The following is a 15,235-nucleotide window of genomic DNA, read 5'->3' as shown; positions in this document are numbered from 1 at the left end:
AAGTGTCAAGCGAAAAGCGCAAGTAACTTTGTGGGCGGGTCTCGGGCGCTGTTGCTATTTTCCTGGCGGGGTAAATGACTCTTGCGCCCGACGCAAATCTAAAAGGGGTTGGTCTGAAGTAGCTTCATTATTCATAGGTGTGGTTTGGGCGTAACGTGAAATAAACCAATCAGAGTGACATCTCACATTCCCTTTAAGAGCAGGCGCGCTTGTTCTAAAGCGGATTGCTATTATAACGGCGGATTTGCCAGGATTTGGCAGGAGCGATTCACAGCCGAGGAGACCAATGTTCTCGTAAGGGACATTAGGGATGGAGAAACCCACCCAAATTAACTTCGGTTAAACAGGCGTATGATAATTTGGGTAAATGTGTAAGCTAGATGTATGCTTTTATAATAAATTGTCTGTCTATCTATCTATCTATCTATCTATCTATCTATCTATCTATCTATCTATCTATCTATCGTTCTATCGTTCTATCGTAATAATGTATGATTTGCAAAAATGAAAACTGCTGCTTCTGTGTAGATGAGAGAATCAAAGTGTATGCGCGTTGTGCACACGCTACATTGATTATGGCCAAGCATGCGCCCTTAAAATAGCATATGAATAACATGCGCAACGCGCCACTGACTTTAAACAATTTTTTCCTGGTTAGTGGCGCAATTGTTTTCTAAAGCTGCAAATTAGCATGATAGAAGACCAAAATAGAAGGAACGTTTGCGCCGGAACACGCCTCCTCTTTGCGCTGAACCGCCCCCGGGAGCGCAAATGTATTTCCTAACTTACCGACGGCGACGTGCTTCTGTGGAGGGAAAAGTCCGCTTTGCGCGGGTGCAAAATAGGAATGATACATGCGTCGGTGTACAAAGTCACTTGCGCTGGGTGCAAGATAGGGCCCATAGTGTTTAATTATTTAAAAAAAAAATGTTTTCATTTCCTGAAGTGTGGCGGTGGTTTTGGACACACAAGGATTCGCCCGACAGCGACGATACGCAATGCAAAAGCAATGATGATTAAATGTCTATTTCTGAACTCAACATTTGATTAAAATGCAAGATTTTTTTTTTGTACACAGAACTGCACCTAAAATAAAATTTCTGATACGATAACAGCAAGAAGTATGAAGTTATGTGACAACAATGCAGTCTAAGATTTTTTTTTTTTTGAGATTTATCGTTGCATAGTGTGTACATATTTTTAAAACAATGTAGGCAGCATGAAGTACATCAAAATAGTAAGCTAGTTTTGCAAACAAAGCCGGAGTGAAGGGTTCAGACACAGTGCCGTGTCACCAGGTTACTCCAGGGGCTTCCTGTCTGAGATATTGACGTCTAACCATCTGTTTATATCATGAACAAGGTTAAAGGACGAAACAACCCAAGGACAACACGCCAAGATGTCTGTGCCAGAGTGAGAGCATTGTCCAAGCACCTCCATTTATAATGTGCAGGGAGAACACTTTCATTTTTTTAGGCGAACTACTCCTTCAGGACAAAGTCATAATTAAACACAGATAACCATGCTCTTGAAATTATATCTTCAGCATTAACTACACTGTCAGTAGTAATATACTTTAACATAACCATATCCCATCTGGTTGTGCCGCTCAGACAGACTGCAATTCAGTTTTAATTACACACTTGCCCTTTAAATAAATATGCATGCAAATTCTGATGCTCTAGTTGCCTTGTTAGTGAATCATCACAAAAGACCAAGAACAACAAGTCAGAGTCAATATAAGTTGTCTTTACAAAAGGCATTTTCGCAATATACACCCTCCGTTAACAAAAACCAGACGGCAATGAAACAAAACATCTTTAATTTGTTTAGAAAAAAAACTGGGGAGAGAAAGGACGGAGCATGCTTTAAAATGTAGGCAAGCTGACTAGATCTGAGAGTCCTTGAGTCACGTGATGGGGAACTGTGAGTGCAATGAGACACACCCTGACTGAGGCTTTTATAGGACCTGATCGTCAAGGCTTCAGACAAGATGTCACCATGACGGCCTCCAATTATTCACTTCCGCAGGAATGTAAACCACACAACTGCAATGCAACACTCGGCCACAAACTCCAAAATCAGTCATTTTTTGCATTACAATAAAGAGAATTTGGTAGAAAACGTGTTTAACTGTAATGGAAAATGTCAGAATGCAAGAAATCTTAAAGGGGTGGTTGATTATGATTTCACTTTTGCTAATCAATGCTAATCAATGACTAGAAGATAACTACACATAAGCTACATAAACTCATCAACTAATCATTCAGAAATGTCCTGTTGCTTCTACATGTTGTCACTTCTTCTTGAGTCTCTCCATCATTGTCTGACTCCGGTTTGAACATAAAAGGCTAAAAGTTTTTGAAATTTCAGTGCATGTGTGTGTGAGGTAAAAGGACACAAGCTGTTGAAGCTCCGCCCCCTGTGCTGGTAGCAGCAGCTCATTTGCATTTAAAGGAACAGACACAAAAACGGTGTGTTTTTGCTCACCCTCAAAAAGCGACAATTTTAACATGTTATATAAAAATATCTGTGGGGTATTTTGAGCTAAAACTTCATACACACACTCTGGGGACATCAGAGACTTATTTTACATCTTGTGAAAAGGGCATTATACCACCCCTTTAAGGATGTATATATTAACAGCCTTTTTTGTTTTTGGCAATACAAATTGACATGTTCCTGACAGGTTTGTCTTTGAAGCATTGAGCGGGTTTGTCTAGATGCTGCACCTGTGAGGGTGTGTCTTAATCCTCGAGCTGATGCATTCACACACTCACACCCGTCTGCTGACGTCACCTGGATTCAGTGAAGCGTGTCAGAAGGAGCTGCAGGTGACAGGAAAGAACAGGTGTGCTCTTACCTTTGCCATCTGAGCCTGAACGCCGCTGGTCTTCAGAGCGCTGACGGCTTTCTGAGCAGCGGCCGGGCTGTCAAAGTCCACAAAGCCATACCCTGAGAGACAGACAACCACAACATGCTCTTAGATACACCTTTAAAGAGACAGCACATAGTTTACACATGAAAAACAAGGCGTACTAGGGGGAATCTATAGCGTAAAACTGAAAAAAAAAAGAAATTCAATCTACAAAAATTATAAATTGAGAATATTATTGATTAATTAATACAAAATAATACAATTTAACCTCCAAAAATGAATTGCTGTTTCGCTTTTTTCAGTTATTTCTATTATTCTCTGTGATTCAAGTAAAGTAAAGTACACTAAAAAAAATGATTTGTTGAATTTAATCAATTTTTTTATCGTAAGTAGTTGCACACAATTGATTTTAGCTACATTTAAACAAATGCATTAAGTTGAACTTAATCAATTTTAGTTAAACTTAATGCATTTGTTTAAATGAAGCTAAAATCAATTGTGTGCAACTACTTACGATACATTTTTTTATTAAACTCAACTAATCATTTTTTTCAGTGTAAAGTAAAGTAAAGGTAAAGTAAATAAAACAAAACAAAAATATAAAAAGGTGACAGTATAAAGTAGTCCAAGACCACTGTCATCATAGCCAAAGAGTTCTAGATGGTTCTTATAGAAAGATATCGTTCTTAGTCATGAAATAAGATGGTTTTTTTTGCCTGCTCAATTAGCTCTTCAACTTTAATCCCTTAATCACATCATCCAGAAAAACATAAATCGATTAAGTGCACATTTATCCATGTAAAATTAAATTTCATTAAACGTTTTGGGAAGGTGCAACTCTGTTAATAAAAACTGTAAAGAAACTTTGTGACAAGAAAATGATGTAATTTACAGGAAAAGTGATGCAATTTACCAGACAATAAAGATGCAAGTCTCAAAAGATCTTAAATGACAGCATTTGATGGGTCTTTGCTTTTTTTAATGCACAAAACGCCAACCTGTTGTGAGCGTGTGCAAAGCGTGTATAGGCTGAAAATATCAGCGGTTGCCACTTTAAGAGCAGGAAGCAAAGCGGCGGGTTCAAGAGAGCATCTTATCTGTGAGTAAGTGTGTTGTGTGAGTAATCTATCACAGAGCCCAGAGTGAGAAAACCGCTGCACTATCAGTGTTTGCTTCCCCTTAATGAGAACAATTAAATGGACACGAGGAAGCTGATCCAAGATAACGTTATCCCTACGTTCGGCTCCTCCCTTCACACTCCTCTGCTTCAGCCCGTTGCTATATTTAATCAGCGAACAGGCCAAACCACAAACACAGCTAGCACAGAACATCCTGACTAATAGCTCAAATATACATGACGTACAGGACGAAGAAACACTCACTAAACGCAGCCACAGGTATGATCCATCTGCTGCGGACAGCAACATAGCAGATCAAATTGTTTATATGTAAGAGAAAACACAATGTGGTGTTTAGCAAAGCTGATTTAAACATCTTTATGCTTTGAAATGGCATTAAAGAGTTTTTCTTTTTTCACCAACAGTTCAGCCAAACCTTTCACTCAAGTAGATTCAAAATGTTTAATGCAAGAAGGCAAATACATTTTTAAATATTAAGACATTTATATTGATCAATCTAACACAGAGAAATAAACAACATTTTCTTAAATGTATATTTTTACTCAAATATTTTAGTATATGAAAAATGGAGAGCCTTCTTGAGCAATGTTGTTAGTGATGTTACAAATGATTCATTGAATCAGGTTCAAAATTATTCACTGAAACTGACACTTTGAAGTGATTCATGGGGAAAAGTAAAGTAAAATAAAACATAAAAAAAAAATAATAATAAAAAAAATTTAATAAAATTAAAAAGTAAAGTAAAAAAAATAAAAGATAATTATAAAAAATAATTTGCTAAATCAACTTTAACCCCTTGGTCATATCTTCCAAAAAAGCATAATTTGACACATTTATCTTCTTATAGAAGATATCATATTTGATACATGAATTTCTAAGGCCTCTAAATGATCAACATGATCAAAACTTTGCTGAAAAATCTACAACATGCCTTTTGTCCTTAAATTGAAGTTGTTGTCATTGAATATTGATTAGTATAATTGTAAAAACGTTCATCTTCAGCTCGTGGTTCACGTGTCTTTTTGCTGTGAGATCTTTACTAATTTTTAATAAAGTAAACATAAGAATAACTTCATATTGTTAGTTCAAGATGAACACTTACTGGACTGAAGCAACTTATTACTTGATTATCCATACATCATTTAATTCTTTTAGAAAAATCATGTTAAAATGTGAGTCTCAAATATAATCATCAGGCTTTTGAGAAACGTTTATTTGTTCATCTCTCAATCATCGTTATATTTCATCGCATAGGTGTTGAAACTACAGAGCTTTAATCATAAATCAGCTTTTAAATATAATCTTACTAAGACATATTATTGGGAGATATAGAGTGACGACTGATATTAATATGCATTTTATGCAAGCAGTCCGATGTCAAAATCTCATTGATTTACATTAAGCAATATTTTTGTCCATATAAAAATCTGTATCTGCACCAAATTGCACATTTTTCACTCAGTTTGTGCCTCTGAATAAAATTAAGGTGTTTTTTCCTCCTCAAGTATGATATATATTCTATATATGTATGATATGTATGAACTATATTCTCACTACATCACACTATATGAGCCATAAAAGCCTGATGTGTCAAATATGATGGAACAGTTTATTGAACCTTAAAATATTTTTCAATTTCTCAAAATATTTTAAGGTTCAATAAACTGTTCCATTTAAAAAAAATATGATTATTAGACTGTCATTCCACGTCTTTACAGGGTCAATCAAACTTAAATGTGAAACTAGTCTAAACCAGAAAAATTGTGGTTGTGAAACTATGATCTTTAGTCAAATAAAAAGCTTACTTTTACACTTCCCGACAAATCACGTCGAAAATATTGCAAGTATAATGTAGGATTGAAAATAATCCAAAATATTTTAAATGAACCAAGACTGTTTTCCACCCCCTCTTTCTTCCACAAGGACCATTTGGAGTTCCTAAAGGCACAGAGGGACTGATAGCGATCAAGATGTGTGTGCTTCAGGGGTCGATGAACTGTCACACCTTTAGTACAAGGGGGGAAGCTGTAATCTGATTGGTCAGTTTGAACATCTCACATTTGGGTTAAAGTCACATGGTCAGGGAAAGGATAAAACAAGATTGTAACTGGGGCTCTCTCCTCTTTACCTATCTCTCTCTCTCTCTCTCTCTCTGGTAACATTTTACATATACAGTACAGGCCAAAAGTTTGGACACATTACTATTTTTAATGTTTTTGAAAGAAGTTTCTTCTGCTCATCAAGCCTGCATTTATTTGATCAAAAATACAGAATATTTTTGTATATATTGTGATATATTATTACAATTTAAAATAATTGGTTTTCAATTTATTATACTTTAAATTATCATTTATTTCTGTGATGCAAAGCTGAATTTTCAGGATCATTACTCCAGTCTATCACATGATCCTTTAGAAATCATTCTAATATTCTGATTTATTATGAGTGTTGGACACAGTTCTGCTGCCTAATATATTTGATGAATAAAAGGTTAAAAAGAACTGCATTTATTCAAAATAAAAAAATATTTTCTAATAATATAAATCTTCTTTACTATCACTTTTTAGCAATTTAACACATCCTTGCTGAATAAAAGTATTGATTTATTTCAAAAAAAAAGAAAGAAAAAAAATGACTGACCCCAAATTACTGACCAGTGTATATTATTGTTACAAAAGATTTCTATTTTTAAAACATTTGCTTCTTTTTTTTTATTATTCATCAGAGTATCCTAAAAAAGTATCACAGGTTATGAAAAAATATTAAGCAGCAGAACTGTTTCCAACTTTGATAATGAATCATCATATTAGAATGAAAGGATCATGTGATAGACTGGAGTAATGATGCTGAAAATTCAGCTTTGCATCACAGAAATAAATGATATTTTAAAGTATAATAAATAAAAAAACCAATTATTTTAAATAGTAATAATATATCACAATATTAAATTTTTTCCTGTATTTTTGATCAAATAAATGCAGGCTTGATGAGCAGAAGAAACCTCTTTCAAAAACATTAAAAATAGTAATGTGTCCAAACTTTTGGCCTGTACTATATATTGGGTACAATTAATGGTACAAGTTATTATCATCATCTCATACATCTATTTTGTAACTATTTTAAGTGTAACCATAACCATATATTGTCATTTAACCCTTTCAATTACAAATAACGTGCTAACTAGTTTTGATTTGCCATCGACTTTGAAGTGCAATACAATATCGTCACTCTATCTATCAACGCTCTCCCACATATTTGGCTTATTTCCGTCGATGGTATAAGTAGCAGTGGGTGGTAATAGACAAGAAATGTACGGTTTTCTACCATCTTGCTAATAACGTTTCGTTAGTCATTCGGCAGTCTTGCCTCCTGAACCACTGCAGGAAATCCACCCTTATACAATAAGCTTAGTGTTTCGCAGTTTGATGTGAAAGTGAAAGTCTGGCTTCGCTGGTTAGATTATAGGTTGGGTTTAGATCATTTGCATTTGTGCATCACAGGGATACACTCGGGTGTTTAACATTTTCCTTCCGGCTTCTTTAAAATTCCTGCGGGGTTTGAGAAGGGCTGGACTGCAGGAAACTAAGACGTGAAGCCGGTCCATCAACACCCTCCTCTCGGGCCTGACTGAAATTACTCAGCACATAAATAATCCACAGCGCTGTGACTAAGCCACATGCTCCAGGGCAGGCGTGCCCCGAGGTGCCGAGCCCAGGAACCCAGCCAGATCCTGGAACAAACCCCCACGGGGGCCTCAGTCAAGACGACGGCGAGGCCAGGACAGGAATAACAGCGAGGGGTCTGGGAAGAGCAGCGACAGACTGACTGCGTATCTGTTTCCCCATACACCCACGACAGCATAACTGTGCAATGACAGGGCGGGCGTAAACACACACGCCTGCATTACACACTTGCACACACACACTTGTATAATAAACCGCAATGATTTTGTTGGCAATATAAACACTGGGATGTAATATAATGCAATGTTTTTAATTGTCCATTAAAGTGTAGAAGACGCACTTTAGTTCACGAAACAGACTAGACACATTTCATTAAAAAGATCTTCTGAAGATGAACGAAAGTCTTACGGGTTTGGAACGACACGAGGGTGAGTAATTAATGACACAATTATCATTTTTGGGTGAACTATCCATTTAAAAACCAGTTTCTCCGTGGAGAACATGAATGGGATTTTAATAATTATCACCACACTGTTGCACTGTGTTCTTTCATTATCTCAGCCATAAAAAGCAATTTTTGTGATTTGTTAATCAAATTTGAAATGAACGTTTGGTGTGCACATTAATACAATAAGCAGCTCTGAGAGGAATATGAAATCCCATCATGAGGAAAAACACTAAACTGCACAGATTTTGAGCCGCACATATTAGAGGGCAGAACATAAACACACGTACCTTTGCATTTGTTTGTGGTTTTGTCTAAGATGGCCTTGGTTGATACGATTTTTCCATACCTATAACAAGAACAAACAGAGATGTGTTATGAATTTTAAAACACACACACACACACACACACACACACACACGGATATAAATGACTCAGTTTGAAGAAAAATAAATAAATAAATCATGCACGAAACGTGTGAAACATGAAGATAGTTTGAGTGCAGATGCATACAGACAAAAGTGAACATATACTGCATGTAAAACTAAAACCATAAGATACATTTTCATTAATTGAAATAAAATAAGCATTAACAGAAAAAAAAATTTAATATATAAAACAACTTATTTTATTTTAGACAAGGCAACATTTCTATAATAAAAGTATATAAAATTATACTAAAATAACACTAATATGTATTTGCATATGAATATTGAATATGAATGACCTTATGTGTGTGAATTAGAGTTGGATGATACAGCTTAAAACTTAAACGAGTCAAAATGACTTAAAAAAAAAAAAAAAAAAAAAAAAAAGCACAATAAAATAATTTACAAAATTGCTTGAATTTTAATTGCCAGCAAATATATTGTGAAAATATTTTATGCATTTCTGTATCACAGTTGCAAATTGAACGAACAAAAGTCCTACAATAATATTTGAATATTTAGTTTGAAGCAACATTGAAGCAAAAAAAAAAAAAAAATTTTTGGGGGGCGAACTACTCCTTTAAGATTTATGCCTATAAAACTGAAAATGTAAAAGAAATGCTTGATTGTGTCGAGGCGTATTCTGCACACTTCAAGTCCAGAAGCGAGATCTGCAGGAGGAAGCGTCTCTGGAGGTTAACAGAGCCAGAAAACTGACTGATTTATGAGGGGATTATAAAAACTGCAGTGGAATGCTGTAAGGCACATGTGAGTGAAAACATGACCTTTGACCTCACAGGATGGGCACCAATATGACCTCACGAATACCTCCACAGCCACCGATGGCAAGGAAAAGAAAAAAAAAGGGGTCATTAAGCTCTTTCAGTTAATAACACAAATAGGAAAGCCTTCATGAGATTTGAAATCCAATTACAGCAGACTCCTAAAGTCTGTGACCTCGAGGTCTGCTTCTCCAGGGGGGGGTGAAGGTTTCTTTTGCACCAATTGACCTAATATTAATCAATTACGAGGATCTTGCATCGTTCTCCTGTCTCCCGAGTGTCTTATGGAAGACGTGCTTCAATCAAAAGCTCGGAGGTGTTAGGTGGCGGAAAAATAAAGTAATTCAATGCTTTCAGGGACTCAGAGGACACGTTTACAGCGCCGTTGGATCCAAAGTATTTTTCCCATTAATTATTTTTTTTTTTCCCATAGGGATTTTTTGTTAGAGAGTCTAAAGCCATGAATCAACCAACCAACCAGAAACCACATCACATTACAAACTTTGGTAACATTTTAGTTTAGGGTCCAATTCTCACTATTAACTAGTTGCTTATAATGCAGGTTACTTGGATTTTGACTGTTTATTAGTACTTATAAAGCACATATTAATGCCTTATTCTGCATGACCATATTCTACATCCCTTTATCAACCCAATACCTAACCGTAACAACCTTACTAACTATTAATATGCAGTAAATTAGGAGTTTATAGAGGTAAAAAGCTTAGTTAATAGTAGGAATTGGACCCTAATCTAAAGTGTGACCCAAACTTTTATTTTAAGCAAAAAAAGTGCTTGAAAATCAGACGGAAAGTCAAATATACAAGTGTATGAAGTCAAGTCAAATGTATTTATATAGCACTTTTCATAATACACATTGTTTCAAAGCAGAAAATCATAAAGTTATTACTATATCATAGTATATTCATATATTCATGCCTTATATACATTTAGCAGATTAGAGCTGGCCGACAATTTAGTTTACACTTTGTGACGATATAAGCAATCAAGCATTTGAGATTTACTACATAGTATATGTAGATGACTCGCTTAATTTAGTCCTAATTTGTAAGTTGCTTTGGATAAAAGCATCTGCTAAATGACTAAATGTAAATGTATATAATCGCCCTATGTGAGTATACTGTATGTATAGAGATAACGTTGGACACTCGTATATACAACTTTATATAAAGAGCTGGGCGATAATATGGTTACATTCTTAATGACTTTATTGAGGAAATAAAAACAATCCCATATATTCGTCTACATTTCTAGAAGCGTTTATTGCAAAATATGCATCTAAATACAAATATTTAAAGGGGTGGTTGATTATGATTTGACTTTTCTAACTTTAGTTAGTGTGTAATGTTGCTGTTTGAGCATAAACAACATCTGCAAAGTTACAACGCTCAAAGTTCAAAGCAAAGGGAGATATTTGCTTTTAAAGAAATTGCTTTTTAAGGACTACAACAAACGGCTGGTAGGGACTACACAACATTCTTCCCGGGTTAGTGACATCACCAACCTCAGAATTTACATAAACCCCGCCCCCCGAACACGATTTATAGATTATCAAGACGGAATATGCTAATCAATGACTAGAAGATAACTACACATAAGCTACATAAAATCATCAACTAACCATTCAATGCCCTCTGTGCCGGGAGCAGCAGCTCATTTGCATTTAAAGGAACACACACAAAAACTGTGTTTTTGCTCACCCTCAAAAAGCGACAATTTTAGCATGCTATATAAAAATATCTGTGGGGTATTCACATACACACTCTGGGTACATCAGAGACTTATTTTACATTTTGTGAAAAGGGCATTATACCACCCCTTTAAATAGTTTGAGCACGTAGAGAGCGCAATTTTCTGTTCAGATTCTCTGATTGGTGGAAATTTCGAAGCAGAATCATGAGTAATGTAGTTTTTTTTTTTAAAACCAGGAAATCCACTGTTAAACGCGATGTTAAAAACAAATGTTAAAATAATGTGTGCTGATTGCTTCATCAAAAGCACATACGATCGATTAACAACCTTGTAGCTCACATTAGATCTTGTCTTTAACGGTTTAAAAGTTATAGTTCAAAATCAATTCCCCAATGGAGAAAATGAATGGGATTTTTTAACTTCTGTCACACACAAATATCAAATAAAATAACATTTAAAGCATTCTAAACAAAGAATAAAAGTGATGCCAATGTTTGAAACGCTTCTTGTGCATGTATGATCCCTTTAAATGCTGCCTACGTAGGCAGCTCACTAGGTTTTGGCACGGAGCGAAACGCGTTATGAAAAGTTGATAAATGTCATTCATTAATCTCGTGTCCAGAGAGACAGCACAACAGCGTTTATGGGCCTTTTTATGCGCTTCATCGCCTGGTTTACCGGGAAACGACGAGGCCATCAGGAGGAAAAACCCGTCCTAATAGGCCGGCTCTCCATTAGCTTCCACTGAAAATCTATTGCAATTGAATTGCCGCGGCCAGACGGTGGAGGAGAGGCAGAGAGACGGATTGAATGACCGAGAGAACAATGTGACTGGTGTTTCACCTGCCATCTCAGCCCCAGTCTTGATCCCATTATAGCGCCTGACGGCAGCTCCGGTTACTCTCCACCAGAGGCGTATTGATCTCTATAGTCAGAGCTCGGGGCGATGTTTCATAACTCGGCTTAAGCAAACAGCTGCTCTGTGAACGCAGTCTTCCTTTATTTGTTGAGATTATTGGTGACCATAAGAGTACTGGTATGGTAAAAAACTGTATCGATTTACAATGCAAATACATGTAGGGTTCCCAGCGAATACTGGATGAGCATTTTTAAAAATGATTTCACAGAGACTGCATATGGAGCTAAAATTGTTTCAAAAGTAATGTATTTATGATATATAGATCCGCATACACACGAGGATTTGCAAATGCAGTTTAACCAATCAATTCATACAGAAAGGTGCAAACATGCTTGTGTATTCATGAATAAGTGTGCGTCTTATTTCGTAAAAGTAAATTTGATTGTATCATATGTCAATATGAATTTGTGAGTTCTGAGTTTGTGAATTGCTGTTTGCAAAATATATAAAGCTTTCTGTGAACTTGTGGATGAGCTTATGGATTTTATTTTTTATTTAATCACGTTTTGTAAATACATACATTTTTAGACTGTTCTCTCTCTCTCTCTCTCTCTCTGATTTTTTTCACAAGAGCAACTTTAAACTGTTATCGTTACCAAAGTAACACTCTAAAGGTGACATTAAAGTCACTACAAATCCACGGATCCCATGGGAATGGTGTTTCGTAAGGATGTGGAGGAAAGAGACACTCCATCATCATGAACAAAACCTGAGAAAATAGAGAAAATTTCGGCTTCAACACACACATTTTCAGAGAGGAAACTGACCTGGCTCTTTCCACATCCTCAAAATGCTTAAATATTAATATCCATCAAATGCTCTGTCAGAGCTTTCTCTAGTGTGTAAGCGCATAAAACACTCAAGTTTGTTAGCAACAATAATTTAATTGTCCACTTATGTCTGAGGTATATGCAGTTATGTGGAGCCGGATTTAGGTGGGAATGCTCGATTATGGAAAAAAATCATAATCACGATCATTTTGGTCAGTGCTGAAATCACGATTAGCCTATGTAAGACGATTATTTTCACATGACTTTGGGAACGTGTTGCATTTATTAAAAGACATCTTTCAAATATTCAAAAAAAAAAAAAAAAAAAAAAAAAAATCGAAATTTGAACATTTATTGTACTTTTTTAACTATTAAAATAAATAATATAACAGATATCAGCCAATTAGATTTCATGACGTTGCAGAAATGGAAATTCATGCCACCTGGTTATGACAAAAACTCAGAGGAACAAGGAAGAAATAGCTTTAATTTAGTCACTTTCTGGGTCGGATGCAGTGCTAAGTGACCCGACATAAGAACGCACAACCCTTGAAGAATGTTTGAGGAATGTTCCCTCCCTTGGAGAACTGCCCTGGTTTTGGTTCATTTCCAACTAGACGGCGTTTCCTTAAAGGGATATTTCACCACTGGAAAGATGAATGTGTATTTAAATTGGGTCATTTATGTAGTAGAAATGTGAAATTATTTTAGAAGTTGTTGCCTTCTAGACTGAGAAAAGCCAGAAAATGTATTTTTGGCTCATGTGGATGAAAGACAACAACTCCCAGAATGCACTTGCGTCGCTGCTCTGCGAGGCCACTCCCAAGCCACGCCTCCTGGTTACAGAGGGCAGTATCGGAAGAAATTATACAACTAGGCTACTAGTCGACTCGAAACTGAAAAGACGGCGTTTTATGGTGAGATCCTCCTATGGGCGGGTTGAAGACATGCGGAACGAGCTCCTCCTACTGGCTGGAGTCTCTCACCTCTGGACAAAAAAGCCTCTGATGACGATTTTTGCATCATCTGAGTTTTTTTTTCCACACACACACACACACACACACACACACAATACAGAAATCTCTCGTCTCAGGGGGACATGAGGGAGGGAAGCACGTTTACCCGAAAATACTACCGTGTTTCTACTGATACAAAGCTTAATGCTAATCGGTGAAGTATCCCTTTAAGGACAGGCTCTTTAATCTATTCTAGTCTGGATATATGCAAAGGTGAAAGGGTCCTGAAAGCCATACTCTGATTTGCATGAAAATGCGACTTACAGGCGCTTACGTTAAGTGTCTTTTTTTTGGAGAGTAAAATCCTCACAGCAACAATTCACAAGCCACAGTTCTCATGCATTTCTTCAATCTTCAACAACATACAGAAGAGAATGAAAATGAAAAGTTATTTTACACCCTAGCATGCTTTAAAAAATTTAACAAACACCTATGTACTTAGGTTTTAGACTAGTATGGTAATGAAGATGATATCAGGACAAGATAAGATTCTCAGGATAATCAACACAAAGCAAACTGGCCTGATTCCAGTAACAGATCATATTCACACTGTGTGTTTTACGCTGGAAATCTTTAAGCTGCCAAAGTATCTAAATTTAGCATATATGGCATGATGTGTAAAGAGATGCATTTTTGAATCTCAATTTCAGCATGAGGTGTTGCATTCTACACCCACACACACACACACACACACACACACACTACAATCAACTTAGCAGTGTAAGTCATTTCAACTTAAATTACATTATAAACTGACTTCAAAAAAGTTGAATCTCATAAAAAAAAGATTTAAAAAAAGGCTATAAACTTATTTTGATGAGTTGAAGTGATGTAAAAACATATATTGTCATGACTTATTGATCGTGTCATTTGCTGATGGACAACATTTTTATTCGACATTCATAAGCGTTAAACATTTTGAATATATTTGGCTACAAATGAATAAATAAATAATCTTAATTGAATACAGTTTCAGAGCAAATACATCAATATCGAGATACTGAATAGCATCAAACGGCTGAAAAATATTGAGACAAATATAACTATAATCGCAGCCCAAACAGAATCATATCGGCAATCAAAAAAGCAGCCAAAGAATAGAGGATCAAATCCACACATCATTCAACATATTATCTGATTCTCAAAGCCCCGTAAGCTTGTGTTATGACATTGATACCTCTGACCTCACATATTTCCCAGGGATGTGCCCTGGAAAAGGTTACATCAGAAAGGTCAAAGGACAAATCTCTTTAGCCATCAGGATGAGATTAAGCTAAATACAGTGAAGGGTTAGACGATCACACCACTGACCCTCCAGTGAAAAGCCCAGCACTAATCCAGAGCCTCAATCACGCCCATAGATGAACTGTGCTCTCTTTACACTGCCGAGGCTTTCTAATTAAAGACGGCGCTCCAATTCCTCTGAGGACAAACCTGTGAACATCACAAGGCATTCAGTTGA

At 36.1% G+C, this 15,235-nt stretch overlaps 1 protein-coding gene and 1 long non-coding RNA gene across 5 annotated transcripts in view; one reads left to right on the top strand and one right to left on the bottom strand.

Annotated features, from left to right (window-relative positions):
* rbms1b (RNA binding motif, single stranded interacting protein 1b) overlaps positions 1–15,235 on the bottom strand; it is an 82,625-nt gene that overhangs the window by 34,377 nt on the left and 33,013 nt on the right. For all 4 annotated transcript variants that reach the window (XM_082174762.1, XM_082174761.1, XM_082174764.1 and 1 more), the window contains 2 exons: positions 8,436–8,494; positions 2,864–2,955 (listed from right to left, as the gene is read on the bottom strand). In XM_082174762.1, the coding sequence (XP_082030888.1) occupies positions 2,864–2,955; positions 8,436–8,494 (151 nt within the window). The remainder of the gene's footprint in view (positions 1–2,863; positions 2,956–8,435; positions 8,495–15,235) is intronic.
* Positions 910–13,806, top strand: LOC309502450. The gene is made up of 2 exons (XR_014207292.1): positions 910–2,632; positions 11,205–13,806. It is a non-coding gene; the product is annotated as an uncharacterized lncRNA (long non-coding RNA).

The sequence above is a fragment of the Leuciscus leuciscus genome, assembly GCF_965113295.1.
Source record: "Leuciscus leuciscus genome assembly, chromosome: 7".
NCBI lineage: Eukaryota > Metazoa > Chordata > Actinopteri > Cypriniformes > Leuciscidae > Leuciscus > Leuciscus leuciscus.
The sequence above is the reverse complement of the archived record's forward strand: the minus strand, read 5'-3'. Positions and strand labels throughout refer to the sequence as shown.